Source organism: Mytilus trossulus, chromosome 1, assembly GCF_036588685.1.
Source record: "Mytilus trossulus isolate FHL-02 chromosome 1, PNRI_Mtr1.1.1.hap1, whole genome shotgun sequence".
In the NCBI taxonomy this organism is placed as follows: Eukaryota; Metazoa; Mollusca; class Bivalvia; order Mytilida; family Mytilidae; genus Mytilus; species Mytilus trossulus.
Window position 1 is genome coordinate 2,199,029 of NC_086373.1, and position 22,967 is coordinate 2,221,995.

General features: G+C 32.0%; 3 protein-coding genes across 4 annotated transcripts in view; 1 reads left to right on the top strand and 2 right to left on the bottom strand.

Annotated features, from left to right (window-relative positions):
• Window positions 1–4,435, bottom strand: part of LOC134712178 (receptor-type tyrosine-protein phosphatase epsilon-like) — a 141,134-nt gene extending 136,699 nt beyond the window's left edge. For both annotated transcript variants that reach the window (XM_063573479.1, XM_063573468.1), the window contains exons 1-2: window positions 4,401–4,435; window positions 1,862–1,916 (exon numbers count right to left, since the gene is read on the bottom strand). The gene's annotated coding sequence lies outside the window, so the exon portion shown is untranslated. The remainder of the gene's footprint in view (window positions 1–1,861; window positions 1,917–4,400) is intronic.
• A 219-nt stretch (window positions 4,436–4,654) lies between these two features.
• Window positions 4,655–9,406, top strand: LOC134706217 (uncharacterized). The gene is made up of 2 exons (XM_063564958.1): window positions 4,655–4,751; window positions 6,717–9,406. The coding sequence occupies exon 2, from the start codon at window positions 7,643–7,645 to the stop codon at window positions 8,933–8,935; it is 1,293 nt and encodes a 430-aa protein (XP_063421028.1). The 5' UTR covers window positions 4,655–4,751; window positions 6,717–7,642; the 3' UTR covers window positions 8,936–9,406.
• Window positions 9,407–12,447: 3,041 nt separating this feature from the next.
• LOC134712188 (uncharacterized) overlaps window positions 12,448–22,967 on the bottom strand; it is a 35,335-nt gene continuing 24,815 nt past the window's right edge. Inside the window, exons 18-26 of the mRNA XM_063573491.1 lie at window positions 22,547–22,759; window positions 21,823–22,001; window positions 21,478–21,539; window positions 20,791–21,059; window positions 19,892–20,025; window positions 19,063–19,121; window positions 18,341–18,504; window positions 16,328–16,479; window positions 12,448–15,107 (exon numbers count right to left, since the gene is read on the bottom strand). Coding sequence (XP_063429561.1) covers window positions 14,856–15,107; window positions 16,328–16,479; window positions 18,341–18,504; window positions 19,063–19,121; window positions 19,892–20,025; window positions 20,791–21,059; window positions 21,478–21,539; window positions 21,823–22,001; window positions 22,547–22,759 — 1,484 coding nt within the window. The 3' untranslated portion in view covers window positions 12,448–14,855. The remainder of the gene's footprint in view (window positions 15,108–16,327; window positions 16,480–18,340; window positions 18,505–19,062; window positions 19,122–19,891; window positions 20,026–20,790; window positions 21,060–21,477; window positions 21,540–21,822; window positions 22,002–22,546; window positions 22,760–22,967) is intronic.

The following is a 22,967-nucleotide window of genomic DNA, read 5'->3' on the forward strand; positions in this document are numbered from 1 at the left end:
AACGTCATTACCTTCTCTGTAACTGTATTGTATGCCCTTAAGGAGCCATACACCCTTCTTTTCAAAATACTGGTTCCCCATCTGCACCTTTCAAAACTTAACTGTTGTATGGGAAAGACTTACTTAAGAAACAAACAGAAACAAAATATTGAATGCCCCTAACATATTAAATGTAACTACTGTAAAGTAAGATATTACAAGTGCCAGGATGTCATGATCACCATATCTAAAACATGCATCAATATTTGTATCAGTTATATTCTATTAAGTCATATACACAGAAACTGCATTTATTTTATCTCACATTATTGCCGTTTTTCTAAGATTCACAATAATAAATGCTCATATAAACATGATAAAATTCTGAATAATCAGTGTTTTATATTTTTTTTCAACTAAATCAAAACCAATGCAGACTTGCTAAATTCTAAGACTTATTTATGACTTTCTGTTGTTTCTGATTTTTTTATATTTGATTAGAGGGTGTTAACTTAGGGCATCTATTTTATATTTGTAAAAGCCAAAATAATATATACCCATTTACCTCTCATGTTGGTACATTTACCATTAATGTAATTTGTTTCCCTTTCACATTATATTATTTATCATCAACCTGACATTGGTTGCAGTGTCTGTCATATTTGTTTCTCTTTTATCGCTTTAGCATAAATCACTTAAATGTTTAAAAAGGACATATACTGATATATAGCACCAAAAAATCTATGTTTCGGCTAGAGAAGACAATGAAAAAGATATTACCCATATGAGCAATGGGAATCTGCCCCATATCATTGCTGTCAAACAATTAGCAGAAAATGACAAAAAAAAAATTGGATTCATATGTACATTTATTTTCTATAAATTTGCTATATATCAAAAACTATCAAAATTACATGATGTCATTTGCAATAGTCACACTTATAGTGTTTACAAGGCAATTTTTCAAATAATTCATTCTGCTAAGGGGAAGAACTCCTACAAAAATGGACCAATAAAAATATAACTACATACCAGATATCATTGACCAAGCGGAAGTGGTTTCCCAATAAACATGACTTAATTACAAACATTGTTGATACAACTACAGACACTGCCAATGCAGGTGTTGGAAAAAGCATGTGTATTAAAGTCTTGCTTTATCGACCTAGTCCACTCGAAACCAAACCCAAACAGCTGATGCATAACCTTGACATTGGAATACCAGCTTTCTTGTAGGACTGATATAAGGAAGGTCTTCAAATCTAGTACTGGACTGGATCTAATGTTTATACATAAAGGGAGCCTGAATGGGGGGGGGGGGGGGGGGCATTTCCTTATCCTAAATATCATTTTAGGTCACTTTTCGATGTTATTGGTCTTTTTGGTCTATTATTTTCTATTCTTTATTACTTAGGCTGATTTTTTTTTTTGATCCATTTGAACTTTATTCTGTAACCTCATACAAAGATAAGCCAATAAGCTAAAGAAGATAGAATTATAACTTAAGACATATAAAATGCAACTTGTTACACGGATATGAGTTAGGTCGTCAATCCAAGTTCTTCTAGAATGGCCTGCAAGTATGGATCTATCAATTAATAAAAGGCGGGAGTCCCTAACCAAGAAAACAAGGGAGGGATGTTCCAACTATAATTCCCCATACAAAAGTGTTGATCATCAAAACAAAGGGGGGTTCCAATACCCAGACCCTCCTCCTGGATCCGCCACTGTCCTGGACCCCTTTTCTAATACACAGATTACAATTCAATGATAAAGGATCTCAATATTTAACAGATGGATCTACTGATTTAACAGAAAGTCATTTAGCCTTTAATCTTCAATCTATAATCCCTTCATTATCTGACATCAAACAAAATCTTACCTGTCTGTATAAGAATCCTCTATCAATAAGATCTAATTAAGGTATTGTCTCGTACCTGAAAGTAATAGGTAATACACATGTAACTAGACTCAATCTAAAGCTGATGTCTAATACAAAATTACAGGTATTTTACAAATTGGATAATCCTCTTTTTACAAAGTCTTCAATGACATCTCATTAAAAAATCAATGACAATTTGGAAGTATTGTCTCAGAGTTTAATAAATAATAGATACATCATCAGTAATGACAATATTTCTCTAAACGATATTAATGTTTTCATTTGTTTACAAATTTTAAAGCCTTTTTATAATTAACACACAATCAATAATTTGAATTTTGCTTCAATTTCCGTGGAAATTACATGCTTGCAATCAATTAGGGTTTTAAAACAAAAGAGAAGGGATCCTTAATATTCTTGTCGAGATGGTTTTAATTGAAAACTTATGCAATATACTCTTGGTATGGCCAACAGTGGAATCATGCAAAATTGAAATTTTCAGTTGATATCAAATTGGTTTTAAATCAATGTGGATCAGATCATATATTTAATCCACTTGTTTAAACAAAAATAAAAAAATTGTAGGCTACCTCCTATATTTACCAGATAGATTAAAGAAAAATAGATCTGAACTTACTAAACCAAAGTACCATTATTTTTTTTGGCAACTTTAAGGATCAGGTTACCTATGCATGTTCTGAAAAATAATATTAGTTGTTGGTTGCTTAATGTCCAGTGGCAAATAGTTCACGCATGATCAGGACTAGAAAAAAAAATGCAATGAATGGGTAGGTCCTGTAATAGAGGCTGTCCTGTATGAAGGTCTAGGAAATTTGGAATGCCACTGGCAAATGAGGGTAAATTGATAAAGGATTGAAATGTTGCCTTGATTCGTGCCACATAATTAAAAAAAAAACTCAAAAAGTTGTTGTCATGGTTCATAACCTGCAAAGAGTGTGGCACTTTCTTAAAGCAATTGGCATAAGAATAAACATCCCCATTATAACCAGATGTGGCAGTTTTTATATTTTGTAAAATAATTTTGGATAAGAAAATTCCTAAATTGATTATTTCTTATTTTAGAATTGAAAGCAGTGACCTTAATGTGAAAGTGAAATTCAAATGAAAGCAAGTGACCTGCATGTTTTGAAGGATTCTATAATCTTGATTTATTTTCATACAAATTGGAAACATATGAATCATATTTTAAAAGTATTGTTTAACTCTCAAAGATAGATAACTGAAATTCAGAGATAATCCTAATACATGTAAAAAGTTCACAATTATATATCAGTCACTATATATTAATATCAATACAATTTCATTGATATGTGATTGGTTTTATCTATATACATTCACAACATATAAATACATACCTTAATCCCTGCAGGTTAATAACTAAGTGTTATAAAAAACATAAACATTTTTTTCTTAACTAACCTGTTTTACTCAACAGGTTACACTGGTTTTATACAACTGGTTTCGTTTTATAGTGTTAAAATAGTTTAATTGCTTATGATAATAGACTGTTTAATGTTGAACTTTTAATGCTTTCTTTTAAATACAACAAACTGTACTGAACTTACTTCTAAGATTTTGTTTCTTTTTTTCTTCTCCATTCTCATTAAAAAAAAAAAAAAACTTTTCAAAGTTTTGTGTAAAGCAGTTCCTAGAAAATCATTTTAAATGGATAAAGATTTCAGTTTTGAGAGGTAACATAATAAAAACAGAGGAAAATCTTGTCAGTGATTTATCATTTTTTTAGTGTACAGTATTATATTGTGTAGGAATGTGGCTAAGTTTTAACAAGAGAAAAACAAAAGAAACTGTCATTGTTTCTTCTTCATAACTTTCAACCATTTTTCTATCAGATTGTGCTTCTGTTCTAATAATGCTGAAGAACAAGATATCTGGTAAAAATATTTTGACCAATTCATCCTATACATTCATAAGTCATACTTTTGGTGTGTTTTTTCTTTTTAAATCAAGAATTTGTGCATTAATTGTATAAACGATATCAACTATTGTTGCTTTTCCTCTTATTCACTATGCAATTCTTTCAAGGCAAAATTGTTCTATAGATATTTACAACTCGATTTACAGGCGAATTTATATCCAATTTTGAATATACCACTCATAATTTTCAAGAGATAGTATTATATCCCATCATAAGTTGTAAATAAATCCTGAGAACATTTATGTATTAGTCCAAGGTGATGGAAGACATCCTGATTCTAACTGTCAATCTGAGTTATTCATCTGGAAAAGGTGGAATTTACTGTATAATCATTATGGGAGTATATTATAGGTATAGTCCTATAACATATGACTTCGAATTCTTATTCAATTTTTAACGTTTTTATACTGATATTTTCAATTTGTTCCACGTACATTTCACTGTGATTTTTTTCTCTCTGAGTTCAGTAATTATTATTATACTGTTGTTTTTAAGAAAGAATGCAATTTTCTTTCCGTTTGAGAAAACTTAAATTCAAATTGAATTTTTAAAGTGATTTACTAGAGGAACACACTTGATTACCTTTGCATTTAATGCAATCTGTTTCCAAATTACCGCCCCTGTTAGAAGGTGTGTTTGATTTCCCAACGCATAAATATTATTTTCTGCCTTTCAGACTGTCAGTCAGAACGTTAATTGTTTTTTTCTCATATAGTAGGGACATCTTATATGAGGATTTAAGGGGATGTTTATTTCATCGATTTGGGAATCAAACTATTATTTTAGAAAAAACAACAAAAAAAACCTTTTTTACCCCCCCCTTTTAAAAGTTAAACATTTGACATCAAACAAGTGGCAAAGTAACGTTTGTTATGCTCTGGTTTGATCTTGCAGCGTGAGTTAAGAGAATTTTGATATCACAATGGTTATGAGGTATAAAACAATGATACATTATATTAAAGAGGCACCAAGGATACCAAATATATATTTTTGTGATCTGCTTGACCACAATATCTTTTTCATCAACTTGTGGTCAGAGTTGAGTTAGTGAGAATCCCCACGGTAAACTGAGGAAAAGAAATGTTCTTTGTGACTCGAACAAAAAATATATTCCAAATTTCCGTTCTCATTTTTTTTAATTTGTTGTTTGTTCCCTAACAACTGTCATATTCCTGACTTGGTACGGACATTTTCTTGTGTAGTAAATGTTATGTAAGCCTGGTTTTATAGCTACCTAAACCTCTCACTTGTATAACAGTCGCATACAATTCTATTGTATTTTATAGATGTTTTCATTAAAACATAAATGCAATCATACATTGTAATGATAACAAAACATACATTTTCATACAATTCCATAATTTGATTGGCCGGGAAGCACTCTAAAAGTGTTATCTCATTTTCTTACAAATTTCGCTTAGTTCTTAGGTAAAATTACAGAAAGAAGTATTCAATTCTACATTTTAAGTATATGGACACTAAAAAGTTCAATATGTGTAACACTTGATAAGATATCAGTGTATATTTAGAATTGTTTTGGGACCAATATCCATTTAAACTTCCTTTTTAATAGACATTTTATTCATCTGACATTGTAAGGTAGGAAATACTTGTTGTTCATCTCTTTTCTTAATTTCATATTTGCCTAACTGTATGAAAACAGTAAAATCACAAAAATACTGAACTCCGAGGAAAATTCAATCCTTTAGTCCCTAATCAAATTGCAAAATCAAATGACAAAACACATCAAACGAATGGATGACAACTGTCATAGTCCTGACTTGATACAGGCAGTTTCAAATGTAGATTGAACCTAGTTTTATAGCGCTAAACCTCTCACTTCTATGACAGCCCAATCGATTTGCTTTATATTCACAACGATGCGTGAACAAAACAGACATTATAAAGGCAATATTTCTCTTCAAAGTTTAACATTTTAATTCAGCCTACAGCTTAAGTTTCTAGAATTGATATATCATCATAAATGCTAAAACACTTGGTTAGTTCTTGAATTTTTATTGTAGGTTCCATGCTTTTGATAAATTGAGTCTGTCAAATGCTACTTACTTAATAAATCATGAACTTTCGAGACCAGCATAATTTTATTCTCCATTGACTCCTCTATTTCTGCATATTGTTTAGATCGTCCTGAAGATTTTGTTTTAAAGTTTTCTGTGAATGTCATCCCGAATCGCCACCTGCAACTAAATGGTTGGTGATAACATTTTTTTTTATTAAGGTTCAAGAATTCTCTGATGAAACCAACTGGACCTGATACGAACTCTCTTTTCAGTTCAAGAACGGAATGCTATAATTGTTTTATTGGGATGAAAAATCGGTTTGTTGATTTATATATTTTATATTTTTCTCATGAATTTTTCCATTCTTATAGCACATGTTCTTTGACAAAACCATTTCACCATAGAGGATATTGCTTATCAACCACCTTTTTATGCATATTTTGTTCTTCAACTTTAGACTTCATCTTCATAATAATTTTCAATTCTCAATGTTGTTTGTATCCTTGTGGCCTTACCATTCCTTACACGTTTCAAAATGCATTGTTTTCCTGGTAAAACAACACGTGGAGCCTGTGGAGATCCAGAATAGTATATGATATATGTGTTGTTAGAGTTAGACATTGCAATGCCATTTTAACTTTAACTGTGATATATCGATTATTTGACGCTCTTTTGCAGTTTCAATTAAAGATCTTTTCTAGGTGTGTATCATTTATCTAGGCTTGTAAATTGCCAGGGTTTAAGATGGCTTGTCATGTCTTGCATGATCAAGTCTTCGGTACAGCTCTTAAAGATATGCAAATACTTTTAGGTCGGAATACAGTCTTATACAGAGTAGAATCATTACCACACTTTAATCTATTCAATATTGTTTTAGATCAATTATACCAAGAAAGTTGACAGTAAACCAACTACATCCGCCATGACAACAACACCAGAAGAGAATTTCAAACTAAAGATACTGGATTGTTTATTGGAACTTTCACTGTTTACAGAAGGAATGGTACCAAAGGTAAATTCATTGAACTTTGAAACTACAAAATCGAGAATTCGTGAAATTTTGCCATGGATTACTGATATTGATTTTATCAGAGCTGGAAGTGTTGCTGATCAGTTGTTTTTAACAAAAATTCAAGATCAAGCATTTCAGTATAATACTGACTTGGATTTTATATTTGTACCACAACATGTTTATGTGGCATGGTCTAAAGAGAAATCAGCTCCGTCCGAAGCCGTAGCTATTATTAGGGAAACAAGGGATCCAATGTATGTAAAGTTACTGGTGAATCAAAATAGCAAACATATTTTTCCAAACGCCATTTTGAAAATTGATGAGACTTCTAGTGAAACATTTATTTCAAGCAACCAGTTTTTACTCGAGTTTCAAAAACATATCAACCACGATAAAATGGCGGTGGAAATATCTGGGCCATCACAACAGATCCCAAACCGTAACATAATTCAACCAGACGCAGACAACATTTCATCAGTGGATCTTGTATTTGCATTGAAATTATCCCAATGGCCGAAAAACGTCGAGGAATGGAAAGGGAGGAATCGACCCAATGACTGGCCAGAGCCAAAACTAGTAAAGGAGATTTCAGAGCTGGACATTCATGTGGTAGCGAAAGGAAACATCAAAGGTGACAACCCCGATTTAGAATGGAGATTGTCCTTCAATTTATCAGAACGAAGGCTTGCTGAAATGAAAAGCAGTGTTTATTAGTTACAAAAACACTACTGAAAGAAATCGATGTGGTAGATGGCTTATCATCGTATCACTTAAAATCGGTTTTGTGGTGGATGCTAGAACGAGGACCATTGAGTCGGGATGTTTGGTCTCGACAGACCCTGGCAACCTGTTTTTTAACATATCTGAATGAAGTACGTTTGGCTATCGAGATAAAAACTGTCAACAACTACTTTGTGCCCAAACATAATATGATCCAACATTTAGATAGTCTAACTCTACAAAAAACTCTCGAAAAAATTACCAAAATCCAACACGATCCGGTATCCTCCATATTTTCTTCATCCAAACTTATGGAAAATCCTCGATTTTTCTTTTCAGTCAGTCCTCTCGATGGCTATGAATTTGAAGACCTAAACGCCATGCTGGGACATGGTTATGACACAGCGACTGATAAAAAGTTAACAGATTTTTTCGTGTATCATTTTTACAATGCTGGGTTGCCATTAGTATCAAATCCAAACCAGAGAAATAAAGTAGTTACTTTACTCAAGAAGATTGCCACATTGAAATGTGTGAAGGAAACCAACGAATCATTTGCAATCAAACACCTCTTAAAATATTGCTTTGAGTGTATCAAATCAGATGATTTTCCCCACGCATGTGAAGCAATTGCTGTTTTGGTCGAATTAAAGGAAATACACGAAATTAAACAAATGTTAGCCTCATATATAACAGAAGATGAAGATATTGCAACATTATTTCATAACACTGGGTGTGTATTTTTGAGATGGTCAAAGCTGTCGTTTTGGGAGGAACGGAAGGAAACAGATTTGCAGAGTGCTGAATTATTTTTCAAAACTGCATTAGGTCTTATAAACAATGTTACACATTATGCTGAGTATGCTCATTTCCTGTACACCCAAGAGAGATTTGATGAATCGTTAGAACAAGCAACCCATGCTGTGGAATTAACACTTGGTAATCAGGACTGGCTGTTGCTCAATTATGACGTATCTGACATTGATGTGATAGATACAAGCATCCAACGACACGTTGCTTCACAAGAACAAATTACCTCCCCTGCTGTTGTGTTTGCCTATTACTTTTTAGTACGGTCCCTTTTTAAACTCAAAAGAAAAGAAGAAGCAATACAAAAGATATATGAGATGCGAAACCTAGTTCACAGCGTACCATCAGAGTATAGATATGACAGCCTTTCCATGACAGGGTATGCGTGCTTGCCAGTTGATCTTTTAGAAGAAGCAAATGAACTTTTTACTGAAGCTCTTAACATTAATTCTACCTATCTACAGTCGGAAAATATTAAACTTTGCAACCAACTTATCTTAGATCAGAGTTTTGACGTATTGTACACTCGTGAGATCCAAAGTTTTGATGGCTGAAGGATAATCATACAGATTATAATCGAAGAAATACTAACAATTGTAACACGTAAATGTTTTCTTTCACCTAGTGTTAGTCATATTGTATCCAATATAAAGAGGCTAACAGCGTTGTTGGTGTGTTATTCCCTACTCTTAAATTCTGGTGACTATGAGAACAACAACATGGAAATATTAAGAATTTGATAGCCTTAATTGATGAAAAGGTGTTGTTCCCTGTTTGCTAACATTGTGAAATTTTAAAATTGTTTGTATTAACATTGAATGACAAAAATACTTGACGTATATAATTTTCTGACGCCAGACACGCGAATCAATCAATGTGTTTGTAGATAGATGTTTTTGTGTTCTGTTAAATTGTTCCTTTTAAATTTGTTACACGATGATGACTGCTGTGCCAATATTTTGACTGTATTATTTATTATATCTGTTTAGTTCATGTATCATTGTAAATATAACGGAATTTAATGAGACTGTCAACAAAGTGAGAGGTTTGGCGCTATAAAACCAGGTTTAATTCACCATTTTCTACATTTGAAAATGCCTGTACCAAGTCAGGAATATGACAATTCTTGTCCATTCGTTTTTTAATGTGTTTTGTCATTCGATTTTGCCATGTAATTATGGACTTTCCGAAAGGATTTTCCTCTGAGTTCAGTATTTTTGTGATTTTATTAAGTCTTTTTTTCTGACGTGTCAACTGGTCGGGAAACAATCATACAAAGCGCTAGTGTTGGTTATTTGCGAAATGAAAACGAAGAGATCTTTAGAAACATTTCCACTTTCTGTATGAAATTGGTAAAACAAAACAAAAAACTCAAATTGATCTGAAATGATATGACAGTACTGACGCAGAGATAATAAATAACGGCATATCCGTGTGAAACAAAGGATTTTGATATGCATAAATAATTCATGAAACAAAATCCTTTCATCTACTTTTAAACAGGACGCAAAGAACAGTGAATGCAATCATGGACATAGCCTCGCTTTTTAAACGTGTATATTAATAAGGGATATAGTTACGATACTGTTGACAGGTCATTAAAGATTGCATATATTGGCGTTAATATTGATTCACTTATAGGGTCTTTGCATCGGAACTAAACCCATTTATTAAAAAAACAGTTGTTGGCATGACACGGGTTATGTTCTTCTCATATATGTTATGATGGTATGATACTAAACCCCTAACGGGAAGGATTGTGCCTGATGTTCATATGATGAAATTATAGTCTTTCAGTCAGTTTAATTGAAGTCTGGAGCTGGCATGTCAGTTAACTGCTAGTAGTCTGTTGTTATTTATGTATTATTGTCATTTTGTTTATTTTCTTTGTTTACATCTTCTTACATCAGACTCGGACTTCTCTTGAACTGAATTTTAATGTGCGTATTGTTATGGGTTTACTTTTCTACATTGGCTAGAGGTATAGGGGGAGGGTTGAGATCTCACAAACATGTTTAACCCCGCCGCATTTTTGCGCCTGTCCCGAGTCAGGAGCCTCTGGCCTTTGTTAGTCTTGTATTGTTTTATTTTAGTTTCTTGTGTACAATTTGGAAATTAGTATGGCGTTCATTATCACTGAACTAGTATATATTTGTTTAGGGGCCAGCTGAAGGACGCCTTCGGGTGCGGGAATTTCTCGCTACATTGAAGACCTGTTTGTGACCTTCTTCCTTCTTTTCCTACTTTTGTATGCCAACTGCTCATGAGCTGCATTTCAAAAAAAATTATTTTGGGACACTTTCACAGAACCCAATTCGCAGTGTCCATTTGCAGCTCGTATTTCATTTCTTCGTCTTAAGGACATTTTGTATGACATCGAGTTCGGACTTCGTCATCTGCACACTATAGGAAACATTCACAAGCGCTTCTCTTTGTAAACCCTTTACTATGATGATATTGTGCACAGGTATTTAATCAAATATGGGGGTCCCTAACTATTGCATGGATTTTTCCATTGATTTATTTTTGGAGGTACTCAATCTGTATCGACAATTTCTCCATTACTCCTCTTCTGTACTAGAATCACATGGACTCGGTTATCAGATCAAAATTTTGTTTATGATGAACAATGACGTTTTCGTATTTCCTGTCTGTTTGAATTACATTTGTCACGTTCTTAACGTTGTCATAAATATTTCTTTGTTGTCAAGTTTGCAGTTTACTATCTATATCCGAAATAGGACCAATCAAGTACCAAGTCAGGAATGTGACAGTTGGTGTCCATTAGTTTGCTGTGTTTTATTATTTGATTTTGCCATTTGTTAGGGAGTTTCCGTTTTGAATTTTCCTCGGAGTTCAGTATTTTTTTTAATTTCTTTTCAGTATACGGATATGGATAGTAAACTGTTTCACAGATGGCGACGGTTATGTTCCAATTGTAATAATCCCAAATCCTGTCCTCTTTTCATCGAATGTGACCTTCCGAATTTGATTTATTACTGAACTTGTTCTTACATGCATGAGGAACACGACGGGTGTCATATGTTCTGGAGCACTTTATATCATCCCCAGTGTTTGGTGGGGTTCCTGATGTTCAATCTTAACTTTTTTTATGTGTTTGGTATATTATTGTTTGTCTTTTGGTTTCTTTCCTAAAATTTCCATGTTTTTGTCAGATTACTTTTCTACTTATAACTTTGCATGTACCTTTGGTATCTTTCACCTCTCTTAAGGTGGTACCTAACACTACAGGGAGATAACTCTGTAAAATCAAAATTAGTGTTTATCAAACTGCTATATAACCAGTGTAATTTTTCTGATAAAACGGTTGGTTCAAATTTCTTGAAATGTTTGCATATTTGTCATAGGGTCAAAGTAAATACTTTGTCAAAATTTTATGAAAATTAAATGAGCCAAATAAATTTAAGTGAAGGTGTTGGGTACCACCTTAACTAGCTTGTCATAGCATTGTTGGTACCTACCTATTTTTGATTGGTTCTTGTTTGCTTGATGATTCATGACTAAATATTGCAATATGATTTAACCAGACAAAAACTGGTCAACCATAGATCTATGGGTCAACTGAGATGAAGGGTTTGAATTTTTGACAATGTGTTATTTTGTTAAATGTGACATCTAAAAATTAACCTATATTTGTAAATGGCATATGAGTTTTGCACACAAATTTGAAATCTTTTAAAAATTAACAATCAAAGGAAGGTATCAAAATAGGAATGTGTTTATATATACCCTGCTCACACTTCCACCTTTGATCAAATAATAACCAACATTGTTTTACATGTAATGTGATGTGATCTTAACTGGATGGTCAAATACCAAAACTTTACCCCAAGAATGAACTAATTACACACTATCACTTGTCTAGAACTACTGCATATAATTCAAAACCCTCACATGACAATGAACATGTGTGCTTAGTTGTAAATGCATATCACCACATGTTCATTGTTTACCTCTTTGACCATGAAGTAACAACTTTAACCTGATAAAGGACAAATGGGCACAAACCAGATAACATTGAAGATCAGGCATTTAAAAAACAAAGTGTATGATAAAAGCTTTATTTATATAAAATAAAAAAAATATATAAAGATGAAGAAATTAATGGCACAAAACACTTTACTTCTGCTTCAAGCTATATATTAATAAATATTACTGTTTAGCCTTATTGGAATTATACTGTTTGGAAGAGATGTTTCATTGTTATTCAAACGACTATTGGTTTGTTTACTGTGTGTATAATCGTTATGCTACATGTTTCAACTATTGACAGCATTTCTATAAACTTATTTAAATATTTCATTATTCTATTTGCATGCAACTCTCTGTCTAAGTTGTTATCCCAACTTTTTAGGTGAAAATTCACTGAATTCTCAATATATAATTTTTTTTGACAATCTTAGTTTATTTATGAAATGGATCTTTCTTGATAATTTCTTTCAAGAAAGGGTGGCCATCTTTGACAATACATAATATGTCTTTATGTCAAACTTACTTCTTTATTTAAGTAAAATTGGTTGTCTTTTTAAACCCTGAAGAACTCTTCATTACAAATATAAGAAATTCTTAATAAAAATTGAATTTCACTTTTTTAAAGGCAAAATAATATCTTTATATGAAGCAAGACATATCCCTCTCAATTTTTTGTCACCGTATTGGATGGTTGGGGTAATAAATTATCCACAAAAGTAGACACTATAAGGCTTTCACCAACTTGCTTTTAATTGATAAGCATATCTTTTTTAAAGATGGCACGTCCTTTTTTAATTTAAGATGACAAGTATTTGATATGTGACAAAACTTATGCCAGTTGTAAGAACTTCAATTACAACAACAGGAGATGTAATACTTTAATCAAAATATATACTTGTTTGATATGTTATAAGGCATTGTTGAGAATGTGACCATAAAATTAAAATAATCAGAGAACAAATTCTCTTACTTTATAAATACATCAGTAACACGCTGACATATTAGATATTAAAACGAAAAGCTAAGAAAGAAAATCATAACTTATCTAAAACTCCAGATTAAATTAAAAAAAAATCTTCTATGCTAATTTAAAAATTGGTAGGCATTATATTTGTTAATATTCTACACCTCACTTAGGCTAGACCAGCTTTAAAAATATTGACAATTATAATCCTACTAATGTTTAAATATGCATAGATCATGGTCAAGAAATGAAATAACTGTCTTGGGCAATATAATACCTCTGTTATTACTGCTCTCCACTCACTTTATTATTTATTAATAGCTCCCATTACAGTGAGTAGTTTTAAAATTATAAAATTCTAATTCAACATAAAATATTCTATTTTTGCAATACAATAAAATTTATAACTTGTGTGAAATGTGCAGGTTTTTTTTAAAGAATGTAGTTGGCATTAAAAATTGGCTTTATACTTATTCCTTAAACAAAAAAATCTGAAAAAGAGAAGACTTTATCCTGTCAGAGCAGAAGAGTGTATTGGATAACTATGCAATATCATATACCATAAGCAATATTTGAGCAAAAAACATTTAATAATATACCTTGTAGTACCAAATTCATACTTAATCTGAATTAATATAAAAATGCAGGGGAAATTATAAGGGATTTCACAAATTTTTCCAATGAAATCTTGCTCAAATGTTGTGAATTATATATATCTGTGAGAAGTTTCTTCAATATTCACTATCATATTGTAATTGATGTTACATGTATTCATAAGCAATAATTTGAATCAAATCTTCTGAGCTTATTTTCATGTCATTTAGATGGAAGTACAATATCAATTTATGCACCTCTGAACAGATTGCAGAGCATTAAGATATTCACAACATTAAGATACTTTTTTATAATACAAATCCGCATGAAATATTTAAAATATCTATTCATAAATACTCTTGCTTTCAGATATTTTTCTCAGAATGAGTGTCAAAAACGCCAAATATTAAAAATTTATTTTAAAAAGAGATCTACACAATATTTGGTACTACATGTATATCATTATAAAAAAAGATTAAGCATAACATATTCATAATAATATTTGCAACTTCAATCAATGATATAAAATTACAAAAAAAAACACATTCTTAAAAAATATGGAAAATATAAAAATATATAGATATGAATACAAATCTCTTGGGGGTAAAAAATGAAAGAATCCAGATATGCCTGCATATTTGGTAAAACATGAAAATATTTACAATAATCTCCACCCCATTGTCTAAACAACCATTTAAATTTTGTGGATGCACTGACATACAAATTATTTATGCCCACAACTTAAAATTTATGAACCCTGATAGCAATTATAAATCATGGACTGTTTAATATCCAAGTATTATACTGCTATAAGGATATGACTTTATAAAAACGTTTTTTCAAAGTTTGAAAACTGCATTGCTGATCTTAAAGACATCTTTATACACGAATAATCAAAATTTGTTGCCTTGACAATGTTTTGTTTACAAAAATGATGTCTCAATCCTATATTCCCCCTTTTCTGCATGTTCATAGCCTGGATTTTCATAATGCATCTTCTGTTGGTTATCAGCAACCCATTGTTCATAAGGCTGTGGTTTAACTGCTTGTTTTTCAACATAAACAACTTTTTTTGGTTGATAATATTGTTGACTTGCCACCATTCTATTCTGGTTTCCGTGTCCTGTCTGTTGTCCTTGTACAGGTTGTTGTCCATTAGGAAATTGTTTATATTTCTGTAAAAAAAAAATAACAATATCAAACTAATCAAACTAGTCTAACAAATCAAAGACCAAAGACAGCAGACATTTTCAGGTTGCATGTTTAAAATAGTTTAACTTTTTTAAGAACTGGCCAAAATGAACTGTGTTAATATCAGTGAGTTTAATTTTGCAATTTATGAGCTGAGTTGGGATCTTCATGGTTTTGTAGTAGAAGAAAAAGTTCTTTAGTGTCAAGTGCTGGGTTTATTTGTGTGAGTCTGGTAAAAGGTTATAAAACATGATGGATACTGTGTATTTATTTAATTTCGTGGGTTGAGGAAAAAATGCATTTTTGTGAGTATCTAATTTCATGGTTTTGGCAAAGTCTGCATACATTACTTTAGAAAAAATGCAATTCATTAAATTTATAAATTTGTGGTTCTCCTGTACCCACAAAATCCACAAAATTTGGTATCCAACAAACATTAATGAATTCACAGTATAAGGGTAGAGGGTAGTTTGGGTATATAATAATGTCTGGAAACAAATTTTTCCCAAAGTATTACAATATCTAAGACAGTAAATTTGACATTTGACCTATTCAACAAAATGACCATAAAAATTAGTTCATTATAAGAACATTGAAACTTTATAAAATATCTCTTTCATCATCATGACTACTTTTATATTAAAAAAAAACCCCACAAACTTTGCTTTTTACAAACTAGCTCAACTTTCACTTCCTGTTACCCTTACTTCCCTTGAAGTCTTATAAATAAAGAAACAAATCATAACCATGAACAGTGGCAGATCTAATTGGTGGGGGGTGTTGTTATGGGGGTTGGTACCCCCTTTCTTCTTGGATGATCAATGCATGTGAATGGGGACATGTGGTTTGAATCCCCCTGGTTTGGGAACCCCCTTTTTTAAATGGCTGGATCAGCTCCTGATAAATACACCTTTTTGCTATTTGTCTGCAATATTAGACATCACTGATGACATTCTGATGTCAGAGGAGAATATTAAAAAAATCACACAAAAAGAAAAGTTATGTAGAACAACAATAATTCAACAGTCACAAACTCTCTGGTCTAGTGTTGAAGGTTCCAAAAATAGAAGTTAGGTCTATTCAGGTACAGCTTACATTTAGACTTCCTACAACATGCTATAAGAATTAAAATATAACTTTTTTTTTAAAGAAGAGATTAAAGATGAGAGACTGTATTTTATTTAAAAAAAAAATCAATATCTACCTCTGACTGATTTGGCTTCTGTTTCATACAGTTACAGATCCCAAATACCACAATAAGTAGAAGTGTAGCACCAGCTATTGCCACAATAAACCATACAGCTATGTGTATCTCCTCATCTTCTTCTTCAGTGGGTGACTGGGTTGGTAATTCCACTGAAAAATAAAAGAACAGCGTTCAGAATTTAGGTGACAAAACTTTCTCTGTCCTTGAGTTATGTCCCTTTTTAAATAGAAAAATGCTGAATTTGAGATTTTCCTCTAACGTTACTTTGCAACAACCAAATAATCTGAAACTTATCCACAATGCTTACTGCCTGCAAACATACCTCAAGTTTAAAGTGTATTCTTGTTTGTACATTAATGCTACATTTATTTAGCAGAAAGAGCGATAAAAAAAATAACTCATTTTTCATTTTTTATTACTAAAGAGATGAAAATAATCAATAGAAAACAATAAAAAAATGCAACTAATTATTATGGATGATCAATATTTTTCTCAAATTTAGCAATGATTATTTTTGTGATAGTTTTACATTTCAGGCTTTAGAGTAATATGCGTTTTCAAATTGAGTGTGAAAAAAAATGTGGCATCATAAGCCTTCATCATTGAACTTGCCTAGAACAGAGGCTTTAGAGCCTGTGTCGCTCACCTTGGTCTATGTGCATATTAAACAAAGGACACAAATGGATTCTTGACAAAATTGTATTTTGGTGATGGTGATGTGTTTGAAGTTCTTACTTTACTGAACGATTTTGCTTCTAACAATTATATCTATAATGAACTTTGCCCATTAGTAACAGAGAACTATATTTGGTAAAAATTTACATAAATTTACCAAATTAATGAAAATTGACTATAAAGGGCAATAACTCCTTAAGGGGTCAATTGACCATTTAGGTCATGTTGACTTATTTGTAGATCTTACTTTGCTGAACATTATTGCTGTTTACAGTTTATCCCTATCTATAATAATACTTAAGATAATAACCAAAAACAGCAAAATTTCCTCAAAATTACCAATTCAGGGGCAGCAACCCAACAACCGATTGACCGATTCATCTGAAAATTTCAGGGCAGATAGATCATGACTCGATAAACCTTTTTATCCCTGTCAGATTTCCTCAAAATGCTTTGGTTTTTGAGTTATAAGCCAAAAACTGCATTTTACCCCTATGTTCTATTTTTAGATGTGGCGGCCATCTTAGTTGGTTGACCAGGTCACGCCACACATTTTTTTAACTAGATACCCCAAAAATGATTGTGGCCAAGTTTGGATTAATTTGGCCAAGTAGTTTCAGAGGAGAAGATTTTTGTAAAAGATTACTTTAATTTACGAAAAATGGTTAAAAATTTACTATAAGTGGCAATAACTCCTAAACAGGTCAACTGACCATCATTGGTTATGTTGACTTATTTGTAGGTCTTATTTTGCTGAACATTATTGCTGTTTACAGTTTATCTCTATCTATAATAATATTCAAGATAATAACCAAAAACGGCAAAATTTCCTCAAAATTACCAATTCAGGGGCAGCAACCCAACAACCGATTGACCGATTCATCTGAAAATTTCAGGGCAGATAGATCTTGACCTGATTAACATTTTAATCCATGTCAGATTTCCTCAGAATGCTTTGGTTTTTGAGTTATAAGCCAAAAACTGCATTTTACCCCTATGTTCTATTTTTAGCGCTGGCGGTCATCTTGGTTGGTTGACCAGGTCACGCCACACATTTTTAAAATTAAATACCCCAAAGATGATTTTGGCCAAGTTTGGTTTGATTTGGCCCTGTAGTTTCAGAGGAGAAGATTTTTGTAAAAGCTAACGCCGGACGACGACGGACAACGGCTGACAGACGAGGGACGCAAAGTGATGAGAAAAGCTCACTTGGCCCTTTGGGCCAGGTGAGCTAAAAATAAATGAATAACTGATTTATTAAAACTTGAGACTGTCACCCTTCGATGAGACTGTAGCCAAGAAACTCCAAGAGAATTAGCGATAAAGTATCCATACCAGGTTGAGCATTTCCAAGTCCAAGACTATAAACTTTATCAACTGTATATCCACCAAGTCTTCCTTCTGTCAAAACTGATGACAACGTCCTGTTTACTTCAAACTTAGTCTCAACTTCATTGCCCGCCATTTCTATACCAAGTTCAGCTATCACACTTCCTGATCTGTAATATAAACACATGAAATATAATTGGTTTAGCCAACATAAAATGTTCACAGTAAAATCTATTTGATCTAATATACCTTTCTTGTAATTGGCCAAAAGTATCGGACTTAAAACAATAATGGACTGAAATGTTGAAATGTGTACCATTGATTTTAAGGACCTAGTATATAATAAAAATTCAAAAATTTTGCTATGATTTTATTAATGCAAAAAATAAAATGGGACATGTGTCACCTTTAAATAAAAACATGCCTTATTAATTTTTAATGTTTTTTTGTGTTGAGTATTTTCTGAAATGTAATTTATTACAACTGAACAACAATTGTAATAATCAATGCATCAAAAATTTGCTGAATTTACCATAGTAACCTATTACTCAGAGTAGTTTAAATAATCTTGATGGTGAAATTTTTTGGCAGTTTTTGATTCAATCAATAAAACATGAGAATGAGGTCAAGGACAACGTCAATCTACTAGACAGACATTTCAGATAATGAAGCAAGGCTATACAAAATAGAAATGGTCTTAATTCTAAAAATTACAAATAAGCACTTACATGAAGCGTATGATCCAAACTGATTGAAATTTAGGACTGTTGGCAAACACCTGTTTAATCTATAAATTAAATAATAAATAGAGAGAACTTTTTATTAAATTTTAATAGGCATGTAACTTATAACACTGATTTATACAGTTTAAGTACTAAATACTTAAGATATCAAGAAGGAAAATAATAGAAAGTTGCAACCAAATTTAAAGCTCTTAACTTTGTCTTTCAGCGGACACTATATTTTTTTTTTCATTACACAGAATATAGTGTATACAAATAACTTGAAACTTTAGGATTTTTGGTCCTCAATGCTCTTCAACTTCGTATTTTATTTGGCCTTTTTAACTTTTTTAGATTCATGCGTCACTGTTGAGTCTTTTGTAGACGAAACACGCGTCTGGCGTATATACAAAATTTAGTCCTGGCCTTGAAGGCACAAAACTTTGCTCAGTGCTCTGAGCACAAAAATCAAGCTCCAAACATGAAATCCAGCAATTTGATTGGTTGATTTTCGAGTCTGAGTACAAAAATCATGCTCGAAAGTTTTTGACCTTGAGGCCAGATATCTATGATGAATTTATTTATTATTAACAAAACCATAAGGCAAACAATTTTTCATAATGACGACCATCAAATCATGTATAGGACTGAACAAATTTATTGTCTGTTAACGTTAAACTCTTTACCCTTCTCCAGATCAATAACTTTGTGCTGATCAAATTAATTGATTTGTTGTTTTTATCTCATACTTCTTCATGTCCTCAATATGTGTAAAATATTCAGCAAAAATGCAGCATATCACTACGTACCATATACAATAAAAAAATACACATACCTCATTTTCAACTTCTCTTTTCAGATTCAAATACTCCTGTGATTTGGCATTCCCATATTGACCAATATATGGTACTCCTAAAATTCTTAACTTTACAGTATACATGTGGCTTGCTGGGGTAGGTTGGGTTCCACCTAAATAAACAAAATAATAACAATTAAAATGTTATTTGTTTTAAAGTCATTTAAATATGAAAAAATATCAAAATTTCAGGTCCCATTGATAACCTGGTAAAAAGACACTCTTTTGATGTTAAACTTTTTCGTCTTTTTTGCAACAAAATTTGTTTTTGAAAACACATTATTTATTTCAGATACATGAATTTAGCTAAGAGTATCGTCAAATGAAATCAAAGCTAATAAATTAATTTTGTGCAAACCCATATCACATCATGTATTATTATAAAATTTAAGATACAAATATTCCAAACCTCAACTGTCCACTAAGGAGGGGGGATATGACCTTTATCGGGATTCAGGGATCGAATGTTTTTAAGCTCGAGATTTCCAGATTGACCCTTTCAGAATCAAAGAATCTTTTTTTTCAGATTTCGGGACGTCAGGATTTACTTTATATTAATTCTGGACCTCGGGATTTTGTTTTTTAAGTCCAGGATTTTGGGATCAGGACCCCTCCTATAGGATATCCCCCTCACCTAAAAAAAAACCTAAAAAAACCCAAAACATTCTGACTAGTGTAAAAACAGTTTTGTTTTATAAAACAAATTGCAACTGCTCATAATTTTGAAACCAGTCAATTCTTTATCAACTCAAAATCTGGTCAAATTATTATTAGTATACAAAATAGGAAGTAAATGGTATTGAAATCAGATAAAAAGCATAAATATTAATATTCTACATTAGTACCTTTAAGGTTCACATAGAGCAAGAGTTACATACCTTGGCATGGGAAACATATCATATTTGACGAAATAACAGGTGTCTGGTCATGCTTGCTGATTGACATACTGGTAGCACCAAAACTGCCTCCTTTTGGGAAAAATAGGTATCCACAATTGGTTTCAGAGAAACTGAAATCAGCTGCATCATTTGGTGCCCTTGGACGTTTGAAGGATAAGGTTGTTCTGCGTCCAGTTCTTGATCCTTGTATGTCAGAGATATCTTGGCTAGCATCAGTCGTAGGTCGACCATATGATGTGGGATTTTTCCTACAATTATCAAATCAATTATAGTATTCATATATAAAAGAAGATGTGGTATGATTGCCAATCAGACAACTATCCACAAAAGACCAAAATGACACAGACATTAACAACTTTCAACAATGAGCAAAGCCCGTTAAACATATTTAAACCACATTTTCCAGGGTCAAAACATTACTTTTGTATTTGTAATTAAAAAAGTTTACCTCACACTGAACAGGGGTTATTAAAGTTTCAAGTTGATGTTATCACATCTTCATGATCAACTGCCTTAACCAAAAACTTGATCATAACCTGATATGGCACAGACTTATTAATGGATGTACAGACCAGATGTTATAATGCTTATTTAGTATCATAGGCAGGGCATAAAAAAAACCTGCCTAGCTTGATCATAAACTTTTGAAAATATTTCCAAACTTACATATCTCTTAAAGTAACTTGTCCATTAGCAGTCACCCATCCAATTATCACATCTGCTCCACTCTGAAAATAAACAAAGGATAATTTTATCTATTCTCTAGCAGTACTTCATAGTTATGCCTTTTGCATACAAGATTTGAAAGACTACATTTCCTGAAAGTATATGTTATCAATGAAGGATATCCCATTGAAGATAGTGTATGTCTGGCCACTAAATATCATTATATCCTAATTTGATAGGATTACATATTTTGACAAAAAGTTAAAAGTTATTCAAATATTATTTCTTTGTCTGAATAGGAACCTAAAAAAAATAACTTCAAATTAAGGTGATGTTTAAAATTACCATTGCTCTAATAGCATTGAAGCCAATGCCAACCCATTGGTCGTTATCTAAGTCTGCAGTAATGGTGAAGGTTATCATGTCATTAGCATACGTCCATGTAACTCTGTGACAGTTAGCATCAGAACATGTTCCCCAGGAACCACCACACTGACCATTAGGTGGGGGAGTAGCTGCACCTTCTGAAAAATACAAAATAAATCATGTTAGCAATGAAAGATACTAGAATGCTTTTCTAAACACTATATTTGATCTACTTCAAGGCTGGAACAGAACTAAGACTGCTCATCTTGCTGTTTTGAACTAAGAATACAATAATTAAAATAATCACTAAAACTAACGCGTACTGATTCACTAAGGGCAATATAATCCACATACAAATATAATTTATATTCAGTTATGAAGTAATGAAAAAAGTCATCACAGATACCAGTTTATGTTTATAATTTTGTATACTAGATGCATGTTACATTTCCAAAGGTGCCATGAATGGCACTTATAAAAAGTTAAAAGAGTACATGTAATTGGATTATGAAAGTTTTCAGATTACTAAGTGTTCCGTTTATAAATGAAATAATTAGGTCCAGAAACTGTTGGAATAAATGTACAATAGTAGATATAAAACGCTTAGGACAATATAAAAGGGGCATTAGGTTCTCTTGTGCCTAAAATCCCCTGCGGAGATTTTGAAAACATTGCAGGTATGAAACAATAGGACTAACTTTACCTCTGAAGTTGATTCTGGTGACCCCTCTATGAGATCTATGGCCATGGTATTTATATTCATCATCTCTGTAATAGTTTGGAATGTTGAGAGAAGAAGCTGGAACACCATCAATACCAGTAGCTGGAACATGTACAAAATCTCCCTGGTCTTGTCCTCGTGCCCATATCACATGCATGTGTTCATCAAGAATTGGCAAATCTGCTCTCTCCATTGCTGACAAAAAACATAGGAACTTGTTAGAGATTATATATTAATTATGAGATGTAACATATTCATCATGAGAATAACCTATAACAATATCCCAGGAATTTCTTTAATTCATATTTAAAGCTAAAGGATGCACGATTTTTGATTTTGAGATAAACTTAAAGCAACCATATTATTGTTTTTACTTTTAATTAAAGAAAAATCCAGGTTACCA

Coding starts and splice junctions, on each gene's coding strand:
- LOC134706217 (XM_063564958.1), top strand. CDS start 7,643: ATGCTAGAACGAGGACCATTGAGTCGGGATGTTTGGTCTCGACAGACC.